General features: G+C 32.1%; 1 protein-coding gene across 1 annotated transcript; it reads left to right on the plus strand.

Annotated features, from left to right (window-relative positions):
• Positions 1-387: 387 nt before the first annotated feature.
• LOC113364863 lies at positions 388-1064 on the plus strand. Its single transcript, XM_026606847.1, has 2 exons — positions 388-581; positions 671-1064. The coding sequence occupies exons 1-2, from the start codon at positions 388-390 to the stop codon at positions 1062-1064; spliced, it is 588 nt and encodes a 195-aa protein (XP_026462632.1).
• Positions 1065-17822: the final 16758 nt, after the last annotated feature.

Consider the following 17822-nt stretch of genomic DNA (forward strand, 5'->3'; position numbering starts at 1 on the left):
CAACGAGTTTAAGTGCTCAGTATCTTCTAAAATTCAATATTTCTTTTAAGAACAATTAAATTACATTTTATCAGACAAGAAATGATGATACATACCGCTGATAGCTAGCACTTTCGCTTTTCCTTGACCGGCGTCATCATTTTCGGTTTTCTTCCACGATATTTCTGTAATGGCACCAACATACCTATCTTTCGGACATATACACTTCAAAGGCATAATGTCCGAAGTACCCGATTCAATCCACAACACTAATGCGTTCATGGTGATTCTTGCCATATTTTATAATTATATATAAAATATATATAAAAATATCTTGGGTAAAATCTTGAGAACAACGAAGAGTAATATATGTATATATATTAATTAATAAATAATTTAAACTGTAAAATGATACCAAGAAAATCACTTGATACAGTTGGATCTCGGCAGAGGCAAAAACGGCAGAGGCAAAAACGGCTAAGGCAAGCTTTTGATAAACAAAACGAGATAAATACTATTCAAATTGTTGAATCTATTCGTAATGATCCTCGTTGTAATAGAATTTCTACAAATTTTGTTGAAAATAATTCAACTCACGCACGGTAAGCTCGTACATTTCAATATTAATTGTATAGTCAAATATATATTGCATTTTTGTGACATACATTAATTTTTCTATTATACTTTATAGTGACAATGCTGTAGGTTATGATAGAAATCTTTTTATTGAAAATGATGTTTTTGATAATACACAAAGTGGGAATGGAGTTAATTTATTAACGGAACGTGAGTTTGAAGAGGAAGGTGATTCTGAAGAAGATCAACTCAAACAGGAAGAAGTCTATTCTGATGAATTGGTTTATGAAGGAGCTCCACTTACAGTATCGGACAGCATGTTCCTCATATTAATGATTTTTCTACGGCACAATGTTACACAAGAGTGCATAGCTGACATAATTTCTGTCATTAATATGCATTGTTTGAAAAGTATGTTTGTTAAAAATAGTCTCTATAAATTTAAAAAATATTTTTCTTTGGATCACTCCGAATTTATTAAACATCTCAACTGTCCTGCGCAATTGTAAACAAAAATTGTTTCAATTGCGACAGCAACAGTAAGTTTGTTATAAAATTTATTTAGTCCATAAACAGTACATTACAAAAACACCTTGTTTTATTATTAATGACCCAGATATTATAGTATATAATAGTCGAATAATTCTTGTAAAAGTTAGTGAAATCCTAGACACTGTAAGTGACTCTAGTTTATTAGACATTGAATGTCATATTGTTAGTGTTGTTCAATAAAGTGGTTATAATTACGGAAGAGCTTGTATTTTATTTACACCAAGTCTTCCAGCTAATACCTCTAGGAAACCACCCCGTTCCGAGGAGACTTATCAAACCAGTACCCCGCTTATCATATATCTGTGGACGAGTTGAGCTTGGGTTGCTAGGATTACCCCTACATAGCTAGAAGGACCCAGAAGCAACCAAGTCAACAACCACGCCGTCACATTTCATGGTGGCAGCGGTGGGATTTCCTGAGACAGTGAAGTGCTAAAGGGCCATATTCCACCCCAAACGCACGAAGGACTCAAAGGACACAGGTGGCAGCCAAACCAACCGGAGCTATTTGGACAATACTACTAGGATTTTACTCCCCAAGTAAGTGACTTTTTTCTTTTCTCTCTGAAACAATGGCGCATTCTCCCAGAAGATCCACGTTTGCAACACAAATAGATGAGTTCAGATTAGAGGAAGAAGACACAAGAATTGACCCTGTAGCAATAAATTCAGCTATAAATTTAATTCCTAAATTTGATGGGAAACCATCAGAGTTAAATAAGTTTATTTATACAGTAGATACGTTAAGAAAAGGTTCAAATTCTGCAACAGCTTCACAACTTTTAAAAATAGCCTTAACTAAATTAGAGGGGTCTGCTTTTAATTATATTAGAAATACAGAAAATTTGTTATGGGATGAAGTTAAAGACTTATTAATTTCAAAATTTGGGGAACGTCGTTCTATACCGGAATTACAATTAGAACTTGCCAATATAAGACAATTGCCAGGCGAATCTGTTAGAAAATATTCAGAGAAAATCGAAAAAATCCTTGGGTTAATGTGTGACCAATCAAAAACAGATGATAAAGCATCATTGCGCTCATTACAATCCGCTCACAATCAGCTAGCTTTGACGGTATTCATTAATGGCCTTAGGCCAGAACTCAGAATATTAATTAAAGCGGCCAGACATGCTGATCTAGAGGATGCTGTACTGATGGCTATTCAAGAGGAACAAAACCTAGGTAGGAGTGGACATCACTACGGGGGAAATACAAAATCACTGACAACTAATTCTACAGCGAAAGAGACCGGAGCACCATTCTGCAAAAGATGCAAGATTTCGGGACATCAATACTCTAATTGTAGACGGAGGACTATATTTAAGGTCGACCATAGGCCTCGTCAAACAATGGAGAACGTCGGCGAACAACCTCGACGCAGTGAGTCAGTACCACGACCTCCTAGCCCTCAGCCAAGACGCTCCGAAGATCACAGACGGTCCGGTCAGAATAAAAGCCAAAAAAACTGAATAATGCCGAGTGTTCGAGCGATCACTCCTGCACTCGGGTATATAGAAGTTTTGGATTGTCAAGCAAAAGGATTAATGAGAGTAATAAGGTCATATTAAACTTAAATGGTACACAGTGTGTTTTTATTGTAGATTCAGCAAGCGATATTTCTTTAATAAAATATAATTTTTGCTCACCTGATTATATTAACACGAATGATATGCCAAGATTGCGCGGAATTTCAGGAGAATACGTGCACACATTGGGTTCGATACCGTTAAATTTAAAATTTGACGATATCAATCTCGAGCACAAGTTCACTGTTATTTCCGGTGACACTAGCATTGAAACTGATGGTATAATCGGGTTAGATTTTCTTTTAAAATTTAACGGCATTATAGATTTTTCACACAACACACTTTCTATCAATGTCAATAATCAACTGATTCGTATTAATTTTTGTTCAAACAATAACCAAGAGACGCGAAATGCTGAATCCGCAAAAACAACACATCGCAAGGTTGACGGTCAAGAGCACGCGGCAATGGTGTGCGATGACAAACACACTGCGCTATCAAATTTCAAACAAAGTCGGAATAGGAAGAAAAACCAGCGAATTAATAATAGAGAGTTAGATCCGAATATTAATAAACATAATAGGATACCAGACCAGACTACAAGGGAATTGATGGAATCAGAACACAATTCTCCGAGTGATATTTCAAGAAACCTCAATGTTACAATGGATGAAAATCACAAATTAAATTCTGTTCGTGCGTTAAAGGTTAAACTATCAGATTTTGGGCCCTGCGATAACGCAACTGATAGAGACACGAATATGAATAGAGACTTAGATTCTCACAATGATAAAATGGGTAAAAATCCCACACATAATATTAAAACTTCTGAAGAAGAAAATAATGGTCTTATAGATGTTCCTGTTAATCATTTGATTCCAGCTAGGACCGAAAAGGCAGTTTCATTTACTACAGATAAGGCAGAGGATCTCTTCTGTAAGGCTGCTGAAATCCTAGAAGGAGTCTATATAGCTAATTGTTTAGTTAAACCCATTAACGGTAAAATATTAATTAAAGTTTTGAATACAAATAATTATGACGTTAATGTTAATAATAATCTAATCTCTCCCAATTTGAATCCTATTTCCGAATATAATATTTTGAATATAAATTCTAATAATATAAAGTGTAATTTTGATCGAATTAAAAGAGTAAAAGAAAGTATAAGAACAAGTCATATGGAAAATGATGAAAGAAATTCTATTTTAAAAATTTGTGAGGACTTTTATGATTTATTCTATCTTGAGGGAGACAAATTATCTTTTACAGAGTCCACAAAACATTCGATCATAACTACAAGTAATAAACCTATTTTTATAAAGCAATATAGACTCCCTCAGGCACAGCATGCTGAAATTAAGAAACAAATAGAAGAGATGCTGAGAAATGATATAATAGAAACTTCAGATAGCCCATGGAATTTCCCTCTACTAGTGGTTCCAAAAAAACAGGATATAGACGGCAATAGGAGGTGGCGCGTCTGTGTGGACTTTAGGAAACTAAACGAAATTACAGTCAGCGACACTTACCCGTTGCCTAATATAGCTGAGATTTTGGACCACTTAGGCCAATCGAGGTTTTTCACAACCCTCGACCTAGCAAGCGGTTTTCACCAAGTGGAACTGAATAAAGAAGACCGAGCTAAGACAGCGTTTTCAGCTATCGGAAGGAAGTTTCAATACAAGAGAATGCCTTTTGGACTTAAGAATGCACCAAGCACCCTGCAAAGGTTAACGAACATGGTATTGGCAGGAGTCGAAGGTTTTAAAGGATTAGTGTATATGGACGACATTATCGTTTACGGTAAGACACTCCAGGAGCACAATTCTAGGTTACGAGATGTATTCGAGCAGCTTCGTAACCACAACCTGAAACTCCAGCCAATAAAATGTGAGTTCCTAAGGCGGGAGCTGACCTATTTGGGGCATGTGATTTCAGAAAAAGGCGTTACTCCAGATCCTGATAAAGTGGAAGCAGTAAAAAACTTTAGAGCACCAATAAATCCTAAAGAAGTTAAAATGTTCTTAGGTTTGGTAGGCTACTATAGGAAATTTATTAAGGAGTTTGCAAGGATTGCTAATCCACTAACATTACTGCTGAGGAAGGATAAGGCATGGAATTGGAGTGAAAAGGAAGATAGAGCATTTAATCTTTTAAAAGAAGCTATTATAAAGGCGCCAATATTGCAATACCCGGATTTTGATAAACCGTTTATCTTGACAACGGATGCCAGCGGTGAAGCCATAGGAGCGGTTCTGGCTCAAGACGGTCCAGCAGGAGAGATGCCAGTGGCTTTTGCTTCCAGAAAGCTTAACAAGGCGGAACTGAACTATGCCATAATAGATAAGGAGTTATTAGCTATCATATGGAGTGTTAGACAGTTTCGGCCTTATTTATATGGACAGAAGTTTATTATCTATACTGACCACCAGCCATTGACATATCTGTATAACTGTAAGGATCCCACGGCCAGACACATACGTTGGAAGCTCGCTATGGATGAGTACGAGTTCGACGTCAAGTACAAACCCGGGAAGGCGAACGTCGTCGCAGATTGTTTATCAAGGTACGACACTAAATACGGAGATTGCAATATCGAAGAAAAGATTGTGTTATTATTGAGAAATGCTTATGACAAATTCGTCGATATCAAAAACAATGGATCAATTATCAACAACAACGTTACAACCTCCGACGATAACATTAACTTATCTTCCAAGGGCACTCCAAGAGTCATTTTTACACCAAAAAGAAGAAATGACTTTACCGAAAACGCCGAAGTACACTCAGCAATACACACTACAGAAAATGGTTGTCATTACATCTATCTTATAACAAATAAACAAAATGAGCCAGTAAAACTAAAGGATTTTTTCAGCTGCATTGAAACGTTACTAAATTACGCTGAACAGAAGGATATCAAGGAATTTAATATTTCTAATCCAACCAAATTAGAAGATTACAAGGCATTAAAAGCCGAAGAAATATTATTAATATTTCGATTTATATTTAAAGATAAAAATGTCAAAATTAAAATGTATAATAATTTTATTAAAGTAAATTTATCAAAGGATGAAATTAACAGGATTTTAGAGAAATATCACAACAATCACATTATAGGAGGACATTTAGGAATAGTTAAAACATACAACAAAATAAGAGAAGCATATCTATGGCCAAACATGAAAAAAGATGTGGAAAATTTTATTAACAAGTGTGAGGTATGCCAAGTTAGTAAATCATCGAGATATACGAGAGAGCCACTCCTAGTGACTACTACTTCGGTGTACCCATTCGAACGCATCTGCCTGGACATTTGTGGGCCATACCCGATTTCTAATGATGGAAACAAATATATGCTGACGTTTATAGACGATCTAACAAAGTTCGCTGGCGCTATTCCTATTCCTAACCAGGAGGCGAAAACAGTTGCTAAGGCATTCGTAGACGAAGTAATTTTAAGATTTGGAATTCCGGAAGCTGTGCTGACTGATCAAGGAACCAATTTTATGAGCACTTTATTTAAAGATACATGTAAATTATTAAAAATTGACAAGATTAATATATCCATGTATCATCCGGAATCTAACGCCTCATTGGAAAAATGCCATCATATGTTTTTGAACTTCATCCGGTCATACATTAGCAAGGATGAAACAACCTGGGACCAATGGGTTAAATACGCGGTATTTGTACATAACACCTCTCCACATTGTTCAACTAAATTTTCTCCTTTTGAACTCGTGTATGGGCGTAAGGTGGATTTACCTTCATTTGTAAACAAAGAACCAAAGCCTCAAAACACTTATGAAAACTTTTTACATGAATTTAAAAACAGGCTTCAACAGATAAATTCGATTGCTCGCGAAAATTTAATTAAATCTAAAGAAAAGAATAAAGAAAATTTTGATAAATTTGTTAATGAAGCAAATTTTTCTGTTGGAGATTTGGTTCTTATGAAGGATAGAACACCTTACAAAGGCAAGTGTAAAAAGCTTATGCCCATTTATAAGGGACCTTTTAAGGTAATAGAACAAGAGGGTGTAAATTCAATGATAGACGTAAAGGGTAAAATAATAACTATTCATAATAATAATTTGAAAAAATTCAATATTTAATAGAATTTGCAAATACAAAACCCATTTCCCAACAGAATGAATTCGAAAATTCTGGCAATATCTCTGGCAATTCTCACGGCATTCGCGGTTCCGGGCGAAACGGCTCTCCCCTTCAATATTACTTACATTGATAGCCCCGGAATATATTACGAGAGACTAGGTGACGTTGAGTTGTGCGGAGATTATTTTGAATTAATAATTTCACATAATTTATTTGATTATAAGTTGAATCTAAAGAGAATTTTAACAACTTATGATATTTTTAGTAATAGATGCAACACATCATTATTTGCTAATATAATGATGGAGATAGAGAAAATGTTTATAATTTTCAATTATCATATAGAAAATTTTATAATCTATCAGAATAAATTAACTGAAATTATCGTTTCAGCTTTGCATGGGAAGATGCACCCATACGTCATGTCTTTACGACAATTAAAGAGTCAAATCTTTAAAATCACGCCAAATTTAGAAAATTCATTAAGATTTCCTTCTAGTATTTTAAATAAGAATTTCCTCCAAATTTATAATATTGCAAAGATTAATATTTATATTTTTAATAATAAATTAAATTTCAAGATCAAATTACCACTTGTTTCGGAAAATGGGTTTGATCTATATCAGGCAACCGCAATTCCGAAACACGTCGGTTCAAATAATTATTTATTTATCGAACAGAAGTCGTCGCGAATAATGATCAATAAAGATTTGACTCAATATGTAACGCTGAACGATAATGAAGTTAATCAGCTCATCATTGTTGATAATAATCAGTTCATTTGGGAAATCAACAAACCCATATACAATTTAAGAGATGGAAAAAATTGTGAAAGTGAAATGTTTCTTTCCAAAGGGCAAATCCCAGATTGTTGCAAGACAAAATTTTTAAAACTTAATCACACTTTATTTTTTAACTTACACTCTGAAAATACGTGGGGATTTGTCAGTCCTGGAAGAGAAATCATTAGTATTTCTTGTAGAAATACGAGAAATATTACTGAGATATCAGGAACAGGACTGATAAGCCTTGCGGATGGATGTAAGTTAGTTAACCATGAAATTACGCTTCGAGCTAAATCTAAATTTCAAAATATAGTTACACATAATTTTATGAATAAAATAAATGTATCTGGGATTGAACTAAAAATCGGAAACATTTCACTTGACACAGTTCCAAAGTATTACAGATTTTCGAATAGTATCAATAATGATGAGCTGTTAAAGCAGTTTGCAAGAAATATAGAACAATTTAAAAGAGAACAAGAAGCAGCAATACCACACACTAGTAGCAACTCTAAATATGTATACATTTTAATTATAATATCAATAGTTGTAGTGGTATTGCTAGTAGCTTGCATAATAACAAAGCGCACAACTCAACAGAAAAGTAACACCGAGGCTAGAGAAATGCAGAATTTGACACCTAATGAAATTTGATATATTATAATGTATAGAATTTGTGTTATGAAATTTTAATTACTACATAATCATCAGAATATGTATATATTATTATACTAAAATTAATATTATTAAAATTTTTAATAATTTATATTTATTCAGAAGGGCATTAGTAATAAACCAAGGTGGCACTTTAATTGATTTTATCGAGGACGACAAAATTTTTCAAACGGAGGAACAGGCCGTAATAATAATAATTTTTTTTTTAATGTCTGCCAAGGGACTGTCAGACTTTTTAGGGGAAGCATCAACTGTCCTGCGCAATTGTAAACAAAAATTGTTTCAATTGCGACAGCAACAGTAAGTTTGTTATAAAATTTATTTAGTCCATAAACAGTACATTACAAAAACACCTTGTTTTATTATTAATGACCCAGATATTATAGTATATAATAGTCGAATAATTCTTGTAAAAGTTAGTGAAATCCTAGACACTGTAAGTGACTCTAGTTTATTAGACATTGAATGTCATATTGTTAGTGTTGTTCAATAAAGTGGTTATAATTACGGAAGAGCTTGTATTTTATTTACACCAAGTCTTCCAGCTAATACCTCTAGGAAACCACCCCGTTCCGAGGAGACTTATCAAACCAGTACCCCGCTTATCATATATCTGTGGACGAGTTGAGCTTGGGTTGCTAGGATTACCCCTACATAGCTAGAAGGACCCAGAAGCAACCAAGTCAACAACCACGCCGTCACATTTACATCATTATTGCTATTTCTGTGGTCGAGTGCAGCCAAAGTCTGACAGCATTTATCCATCATGTCCTCAAAAAAGGAACCCATATTTCATTCAACTACCTTTCCTTGAGCACTTGAAAGATATGTACAAAAGAAATGGCTTCTATTCAAAGCTATTACTTAACCGCTTACATAAAAAGCGGTTAAGTAATACAGATAGCATATCCGATGTCCACGATGGTGTTTTATACCGTAAATACATAGAAAATGGTTTTTTTGCTAGCTCAGCCAATATTTCATTTACTTGGTATACAGACGGCATACCTGTGTTCAAATCATCAAAAAGCAGTGCATGGCCTATATATTTAACAATAAATGAGTTGCCTATTGAGGAACGCAAAAAAGGGAGAATACTTTATTATTAGGGCTTTGGTATGGAGATAAAAAACCCAATATGAATAATTTTTTTCATGTGTTTTATGATGATCTAAAAAAGCTCATCAATGGTATTGAAATTTACATACCTAGTCTAAAAACTAATAACAGTCAAGGGTATTGTTTTGTTTGAACTTTGTGCAGTATAATGGGTATTATGGTTGCTCATACTGCTTTTGCCCAGGAATAAATTTTACATTAGAATCAGGCGGTAATGTTCATGTATATCCATACACTGGTAATATAGAGAGAAGGACATTAGAAACTTGCAGATCTCTTGCTGACAATGCTTCACGAGATGCACCAATCATGGGTGTAAAAGGTCCAACAGCACTTTCGCTTATTATGCCTGATTTTATCATGGGAATGGCCATAGACAGAATGCATTGTGTTGAAGGTGGTATTGTGAAAAAATTGTTGTCTCTATTTTTTAATACTGAATATAAAAACAAACCTTTTTCTTTACATGCTGTAATTAATGTTATTGATGCAAGATTAAAATCTATAAAACCACCTAAGTTTGTACATCGGATGCCACGAAGTGTGACAGAATTAGTACACTGGAAGTCATCAGAATTAAAATTGTGGTTTTTTCATTACTCATTACCTATTTTGCATGGAATTCTTGCACCTCAATATTTCAATCATTATGTGTTGTTAGTGGTTGCAATATCCATTTTGAATTCAGACACAATATCTTTATTCCAACTTGATGTTGCTCGTGACTTTTTACACAAGTATATTAAATCGTTTGAAAATCTATATGGTCAAATGTACTGTTCTATGAATGTGCACCAATTATTACATTTACCAGACTGCGTTCAGAATCTTGGACCATTATGGGTATATTCTTGTTTTGAATATGAAGATATAAATGGTCAAATATTAAAATTAATACACGGAACAGGGCATGTTGATTCACAAGTAAGCAAATCTCAAGAATTTTATATAAAAAAGGAGAAAATAATTGAACGTATAAATAATATGGAGGTTAAACAGTTTTGCTTAAGAAAAAAGAAACAGGTGAAGATAATAGAAAAAATATTTGATCATACATATAGCGTTGGAGCATACAAAACATTTAGAGTTGCCAAACAATATAGAAATGGCTCTTCGAAGCTCTGATATTAATTTTGAAAGCGATAAGCCTCTTCAATATTATCTCAGAGTTTTGAAGAACAACAAATTGTATGTTGCTGAAACATACAAGAGTGACATGAAAACATATTCCAGTGCAATTTATTACAAATTCAATGACAAGTATAATATTGGATTTGTACATTATTTTATAGAAATAAATTTTAAACACTTCGCTATTGTTGAAGAGTCTAATATCGAAGACAGTTTTCATGGCAGAGGTCATAAATATGACAATTATAATTATTAATTCATAAAAACATGTACAAGAAAAAAAGCTTCATAGCAATTCCTATAAGTTCAATGCTGTATGTTTGTATATAGATAAAAATTGGCAGAAACATTTATGTAGGTTTACCAATAAATGAATATGAATTAGAGTAAAAAATAAATATTCAAAATAATCGATTATGAATGTGCTAAAAAGTAATTTAAATGTAAATACTTATTAAATTTCATTATTTCAAAATGTTTTATTTTATTATATTTCATTATTATTAATATATGTAAAAGCTTTTACGATTTTTCTTTTATTATATTTTATATATAATATATAATATATTATATTATATATATATACATATATATATATATATATATATATATATATATATATATCATATTTAAATTATTGATATGCAAAATTTCAGCTTCATTATAAATTATGCTGTGAAAGTATTATTACATATTCACGCATCCATGCTATACTGTCATCATATTTGAGGTTATGTATTGTGATTTGTGATACTACGAAATGTGTTGAAATTTTGTACCTAAGGTCATAAAATGAGTTATGAAGGTTCTAAAATGTATGAAATGTTCTAATATGTACTTGCTTAGGGGCCTATAGGTCCTAAGTAGTAACGTAACAAGTACATATAGATCTAAATGAGGTTTATTTTTTTGACACGGGTTATTTCCAGGTTATCTCTTGAATTTCATTTGATCACAACCGCCAAGTCATCTACATATGCAATATGTGCGATGATAAACGTTAAAAATATTGTGTTGTAAAACGATTGTAGATTGTGGGTTAAGGATTTTTACGTAAAACGTAACAAGAATGCAAAATGAAATGCAATCGATGAATAAGGTAAACGTACCATATTACGGGATGTTAAGAAACGTTTGACTTTGAAGACGAATTTTAGAGAAAATAGGAAAGTGGACGAACTAAATCTGTTATATTTTATTAATTAGACCTTTAAGATTATTATAAAACAAGATTTTTCGTCGTAGAACGTCATTTATAGAAATAATCGGCATTTTGGTGAACCACGCGTTTGTCTCTAATTCCGTGATAAAATTCGGTTCATGAACTTAATGCCGGGAGTCGTTGTACACTATTCCGTGATAGCGCTCGAAGCATACATTTTTGATCGTAATGCCTTGATAAATATAGTTGTAGGTTATGAAAAGTACGGTTAATTGAAAAATAATATTTTGATATAATTTTAAACACATATTTAATATATTTTTATGGAAATTTGAACAGTATAAGTGATTATAAAACTTCCAAAACAAAAATGAAATAAAAGCTGGTATTAAAATTACAGTAATTATTGTAACACTGGAAATGATATGAATAAATCAAACTGGAATGAAAAAATAAATCAAATAAAAAATATGAAACAAAGAGGATATAATTTATGTATTCAATTATCAATCCTAAATCTGCATAAATATATTTATTACTTAACATTCAAAATATATTTAAAGTATGAGATCATATAACAATTAGCTAGAGGGTTAATACATAATTTTCTTATTAAACTATATTTCTTATTTAACGAAAATATAAACTTTATGTAAATATATACTTTAAACTCTAAATAAAAAATTTAAACACCAAATAAAAATAACAATTTCATCAACAAATGTAAATAATCTTTAAAGTCCTTAAATTTACTAGATTAAATCAGGTACAGAAAATACACCTCTTTTATTTACAGGAATTGGTGGTTTTATTTTTTGCACTATATCTTTGGCATCATAATCTAACACATCGTCTTTATCAGGCCAACGCCAGTTAACCCTTCCATTTGCAAAACCGCTCATAGTCATAGTTTTGACTAGGAAATAAAAGAAACATCTGATTCTCTCATTACTACCATATTTTATGTATATGGGAATAATGGAAATAAGTAAAAAAATCATATATTTTCTTGCTAAAGAGTAGTAATTTCACACTCAATTATTAGGGTTAAAAATAAAAAAAACATATACCGTAATTAGGTCACAATATTCTGTGGTCATTACCAAACTTAGTAACACCAAAAACACCACTAAATTTAAGCATAATTGAGAATAAAAGACTAAAATAATTCAGGTCTACTTTTCCTAATTGCGTGACACTCACGGAATTACGTTCAATGCCTCAATTGTGTGAACTTAATTACGGGAGTCACAAAATTGACACTTTCTTAAAACATATTTGCTCGATTTAACTATAAAACTTATCACTTATTAATTCTTAACAATAATATCACAAATTTATATTGAATAAGCTTACCAGTGTCACATAAAAATCTTAAGCAATTGTAGCGTCACATTAACCTAACTAACAACAGGACTGTACGTAATGGCGATCGGGTTATGACTGATGCGTTTAGAAACTCTATATGGTTTTAAAAACTAATATTTAAAATAGAAAATCGTGCTTATTTGATGAGATTCGAATTATAGTTTATGTGGTATTGTTTAAAATTATTATTCACCGACTGTTTTCTTATTTTGCGATCAAAATGAAAAACTCCCGTAATAATGTACTATCCCGGAATAGTGTACGTTTACCTACCAACTAAATAGAAAACAAACATGAAGTCATTGTTGTTAAAAATGACGTATCTTTAACATAGTTTTGAAAAGAAAAGCAGAAGGAAAACCGCTTGGCGCTTGTATTAAACGCTATTATATTTATAAACATTTTGTCGATTACAGTTTTCTCAATCGTTTTAAAAGGAATTAAAAGGAAAAAAAACTGTCAAACGTCTTGTGTCCTAATAAGAGTTTGGCTTTAAATATAAATTAAAACGTTTTCGGTTATTATTCATTGATGAAAATTAAATTGATGGAATAAAGAATCGCTGGATGTATGAATTTAACTATTTATTTATTACGATGTTTATACTTACGGAATCTTCATGAAGAAGAGAACGCAATTCTCTTATACAAGTTGCACCTAGAACATACATATTGAAGGTGGCGCATACATGCTACCAACCTATCAGTCATAACGCTTGTTGTTCACAACGAATTTGAATATAACAATTTTGTCCAATACTATTACACTTTAAGTAATATAATTAAAAGTCAACTCGACGCGACTCTTTGTAAGCAAAGTTTTCAATCGCCTTCTGTCTACTGAAATAATCAGCAATTTCATTTTCTATTGCAATTATGGATATTCTAAAATTATTTTTAATCTTGAAAAACTTCTTTCTTCATATGCAACAGATTCTGGAACTGTCAGTAAATGTTTTATACTTGTGACGGTATTTGGGAAAACGTTTCCAAGTTGTATTTATGTAAAAATTTAATTTATTCTTGAGGCTGTTTTCTTTTTTTATGATCATTTTTGAAGAAACTAATTCATCAAATAATTCGATGCTACTGACATCGCAGGATTCTCCATCTTCAATTTTGTATTGTACTGCATCATTTTGCTAATGAAATCTACCTTTTTATATATTAATTATAATATTTTTTCCAATGAATGTTATTTGCTTTATAATACTCTTCTGTATCTTTTAAAAGCATTTTCACTACTTTGCAATTTGCTGCATATTGGTCGCAAACTGTGGCAATAACATTCAGTCCGATACTAAATAACTTTCTTGCAAATTTTAAATCAGAACTATTTACCCCGCCTTCGAAAAAGTAAAAAGCAAATAGTTGCTTCCAACGATCCTTTATTTCTTTCATCATGAAAACAAGTGCATGATCCGCAAATAAACATTTTCTGCCATATGCTAGCTCTACAAAAACAACGTGATACATTTTCCAATTATATGATAATTCTGAAGATACATTAAAACACAGTATTTGTTACTTTCATACTTTTTAAGAGAAATAGCTGAACCTAATGTATTAAAAAGACACTCATTAATACTGAAAGCAACTTTTTCAATGTTTGAGAAGATGGCAAAATAAATATTTGTTTCCAAAAATAGTAAACCTATAGTGGAGACTTTTGATACAAACTTAAAGCAAGAATTTTATCCTCATCTGTGAATTTTCTTTCTTTGGGCTTCTTAATACGCTCTCTTAATTGTGACAATATAAAATTTATAGCTCTTATATTTAATGTTTCCGGAATATTTGAAAACTTTTTAGAACATTTTATACTCTGTTGCAATTTATCCCTTAAATTATTGCATTAGAGTTCTGATTGCTGTATATAACATGTTGTAATATCATATTTGATTAACTAATTATTATTGCTGCAAGTATTATAAAAAAATACCTTTGCGGGAAACTGGTGACACAATAGGTAACTTAGGCGTACTACAAAAATCTATTTCCAAGTTTTTAGGTCTCCATCTCAAAAGAACATAAGATGTACCTATCAGTAATATTTTGCATATGGTTACAAAATTTTTACAATTCTAATTACTTGGCCTTCTCACTGATGGGGTTGCTGAGTAATTCTCCTTCTCTTGTATTAGATTGTATCTCGAACCATCTATGATGATTACTTATCGAGTCTGCATCAGGAAGTTCTCCTAGTTAGACAGGAGAACTAATTCTTAATTCCTGTACAGTATATATGGACGTATCCAATTCACCCACTTCTATGAAGCTTGAACCAGCTTAAACAGGAATAATTTTATTATATAAATTATTTAAAAAACAACAGACACTTCGTTTAAAGACACAACTACCTTATTTTAAAAAAGATTAAACAATATTTAATCGCCCGGGGTAGGATCCTTTGACAATCTGTATGATCCTGCTTTTTGATGACTTTACCGGATTGACACACCATGTTCTGAAATAATATATGTTTTTTAAAATCTATCCATCAATTACATATATAAATTTTATTATTCCTACGAAATCTTTATCCATTGAGCAATTTTCAGATAGGTAAGGATCTCCAGCGAACCCTACAAATATCAAGCAAAATATGAATTGAGCTAAATATAATCAGCTTATTATAAAACATTCCTACACTATGCATATTGTATGTACAAACCAGGCATAGTCCAGGTAGGAATAGCATTAATTTCAAGACGCCTATTCGAACTGCTCGAAAAGTTTTCTACTTTACAGATATCTGATAAATGTACGTTGCAAATATATTGCGAGTTGCCACAACACAAAGGAGTTAAATCATCCATTAGTGCATTATTAGCCCTTTGAACCCAAACTGCAAACATCTAACAAGGTAACTATCAGGTTTACTCTTCTGGGATTTTGATGAAACTTCGCATAGTTGTAGAGTTGATGGTCAAACCGAACACCTGACATTTGTTAGAGTCCTATGAGAAGCGGTTTAATTATAAAAATTAAATAAAAATTGATTAAAGCTGCGAAAAACGCGCTAAGCTCTATATCTCTACGCGCGATGCGCTCCGTATCTATCTGTCGAGATAGCCGAGTGGTTTGCGGCGGTTACTTTCAACTTTTTGTTCGAGGCCTAGGCTCACAGTCGCCAGTTCGAATCCCGCTAGAATAATTTTTTTTTATTTATTTTTACATCTATTTGGTTAAAGATTATAATAATAATTATTAATTTGTTACATGTACTACACAAATATGTGAAATTTATAAATAGTAGATATTTATGAAAGCATTCTGAAAATAAATATATTTGCATTGCATATTGATGAAATAAAATAAAACATTTTTTTTATAAATGATATGTATTTAAACTAAAATAATATCAAACATAAATAAATAATAATATAAAATAAAAACTTCAAGGCTTACAATTTGCTGGATGATATTTATCATAAAAGCATGAAAAACATAAAAATATATTGCAGTGAGCACACTTTAAAAATGCTGCTGTGTTACATAGGCATTTGGCACTACTTATAGATCCTAAAAAGCATATCTGATTTACGTTGAAAAATACTTCTCTAGTGTTTCCTAATTGACTCGCAAACCATGCATATCTGATCATTTTTTTAAATACATCAGCAGATAATTGGTGATGTATTAAAGAATGTATTTTCACTGCGTCTTCTCTTCTATTTAATTCCCTTTCAATTTGCGTGACTTGATAACAATTTTGGATTTTACGCATGAACCCCTTCGCTTGTCTAAAAAAGTACACGTCACACGGTTGGCAATAAGATGTGCAATGAGGAGGAATAATCTCTACTGTGCTGGTTCTTTCTCCATCCTCGTTCGTAAAATTATTATTGAATAAAGCTGGATCCGTCTGACCCCATGAGTCAATTATCAGCAAAAACTTGCTATTTTCCACATAGGGCCGTAAAACATTGTTTTTATATGACACAAAATGTCCTTTTGTTAATGTTCCACTTTTAGAAGCAGTCAGAAAAACATTTCCAAATTCTGACATGTATTTGTCCATTTCTGACGGTACTCTTGGGCCAAAATCGCCCGCTGGCTCACGCAAACATAAAAACACTTTAGGAACCAGTCTTCCTGATGCTATCACAGAATACTATGCAGTATATGTGTGAGTTACTTTACTAAAATCTCCCAAATATATTTCCGTTGCTTTTTCTCCTTTGTACAATAATGTTCTTTTCACATCCATTCTATATTCACATCCAGTTTGGTCCGTATTTATAATAAAGTCTTCATTAAAATTTGGCATAATATTTGATATATACCTTTGACATTTATTTGATTCGTCCAAAATCACATCAATCTCCAAGGCTTTTTAGGACTTAATATATTTTGTTGTACGCCGTTGGCAAATCTTATGATTCACTTTGAATTTATCGTCCCACGCTAGAGAAGCTTTAAATCGGAAAATATCCAATATGAAAACATCCAATAAAATATCAATTGTTTAAAATTTTTCGGTTGCAGTACCGCCATTGATAATGTATCGTTTCCAGTTTGATAAATCAGATTTGTTTTTCAGAGCAAACGAACCAAATCTTTGGACAACTTTTAAGAGTCCAGTATGGATGCACCACTTTAATTTTGAAGTCCAACGGAATGAATAACAATTTTTTTTCAATGGCTCATATTCCTCTCTTTCTGTCGTTGGTTAAGTACTTTCAGAACTTTCATTTATTGTTTCTGCGAAAGATGAACTTAAGTTTGCTGAAGACGATGTTTCTTCAGAATCGTCGCTTTGATTTTCAACATCCATATATAATTCATGAACTATTTCAAAAGAATGTTTTTCTAGAGTTTTAAC

The sequence above is a fragment of the Ctenocephalides felis genome, unplaced genomic scaffold, assembly GCF_003426905.1.
Source record: "Ctenocephalides felis isolate EL2017-DRISC unplaced genomic scaffold, ASM342690v1 CF-g0.4_SCAFFOLD_00424, whole genome shotgun sequence".
NCBI classification, from domain to species: domain Eukaryota; kingdom Metazoa; phylum Arthropoda; class Insecta; order Siphonaptera; family Pulicidae; genus Ctenocephalides; species Ctenocephalides felis.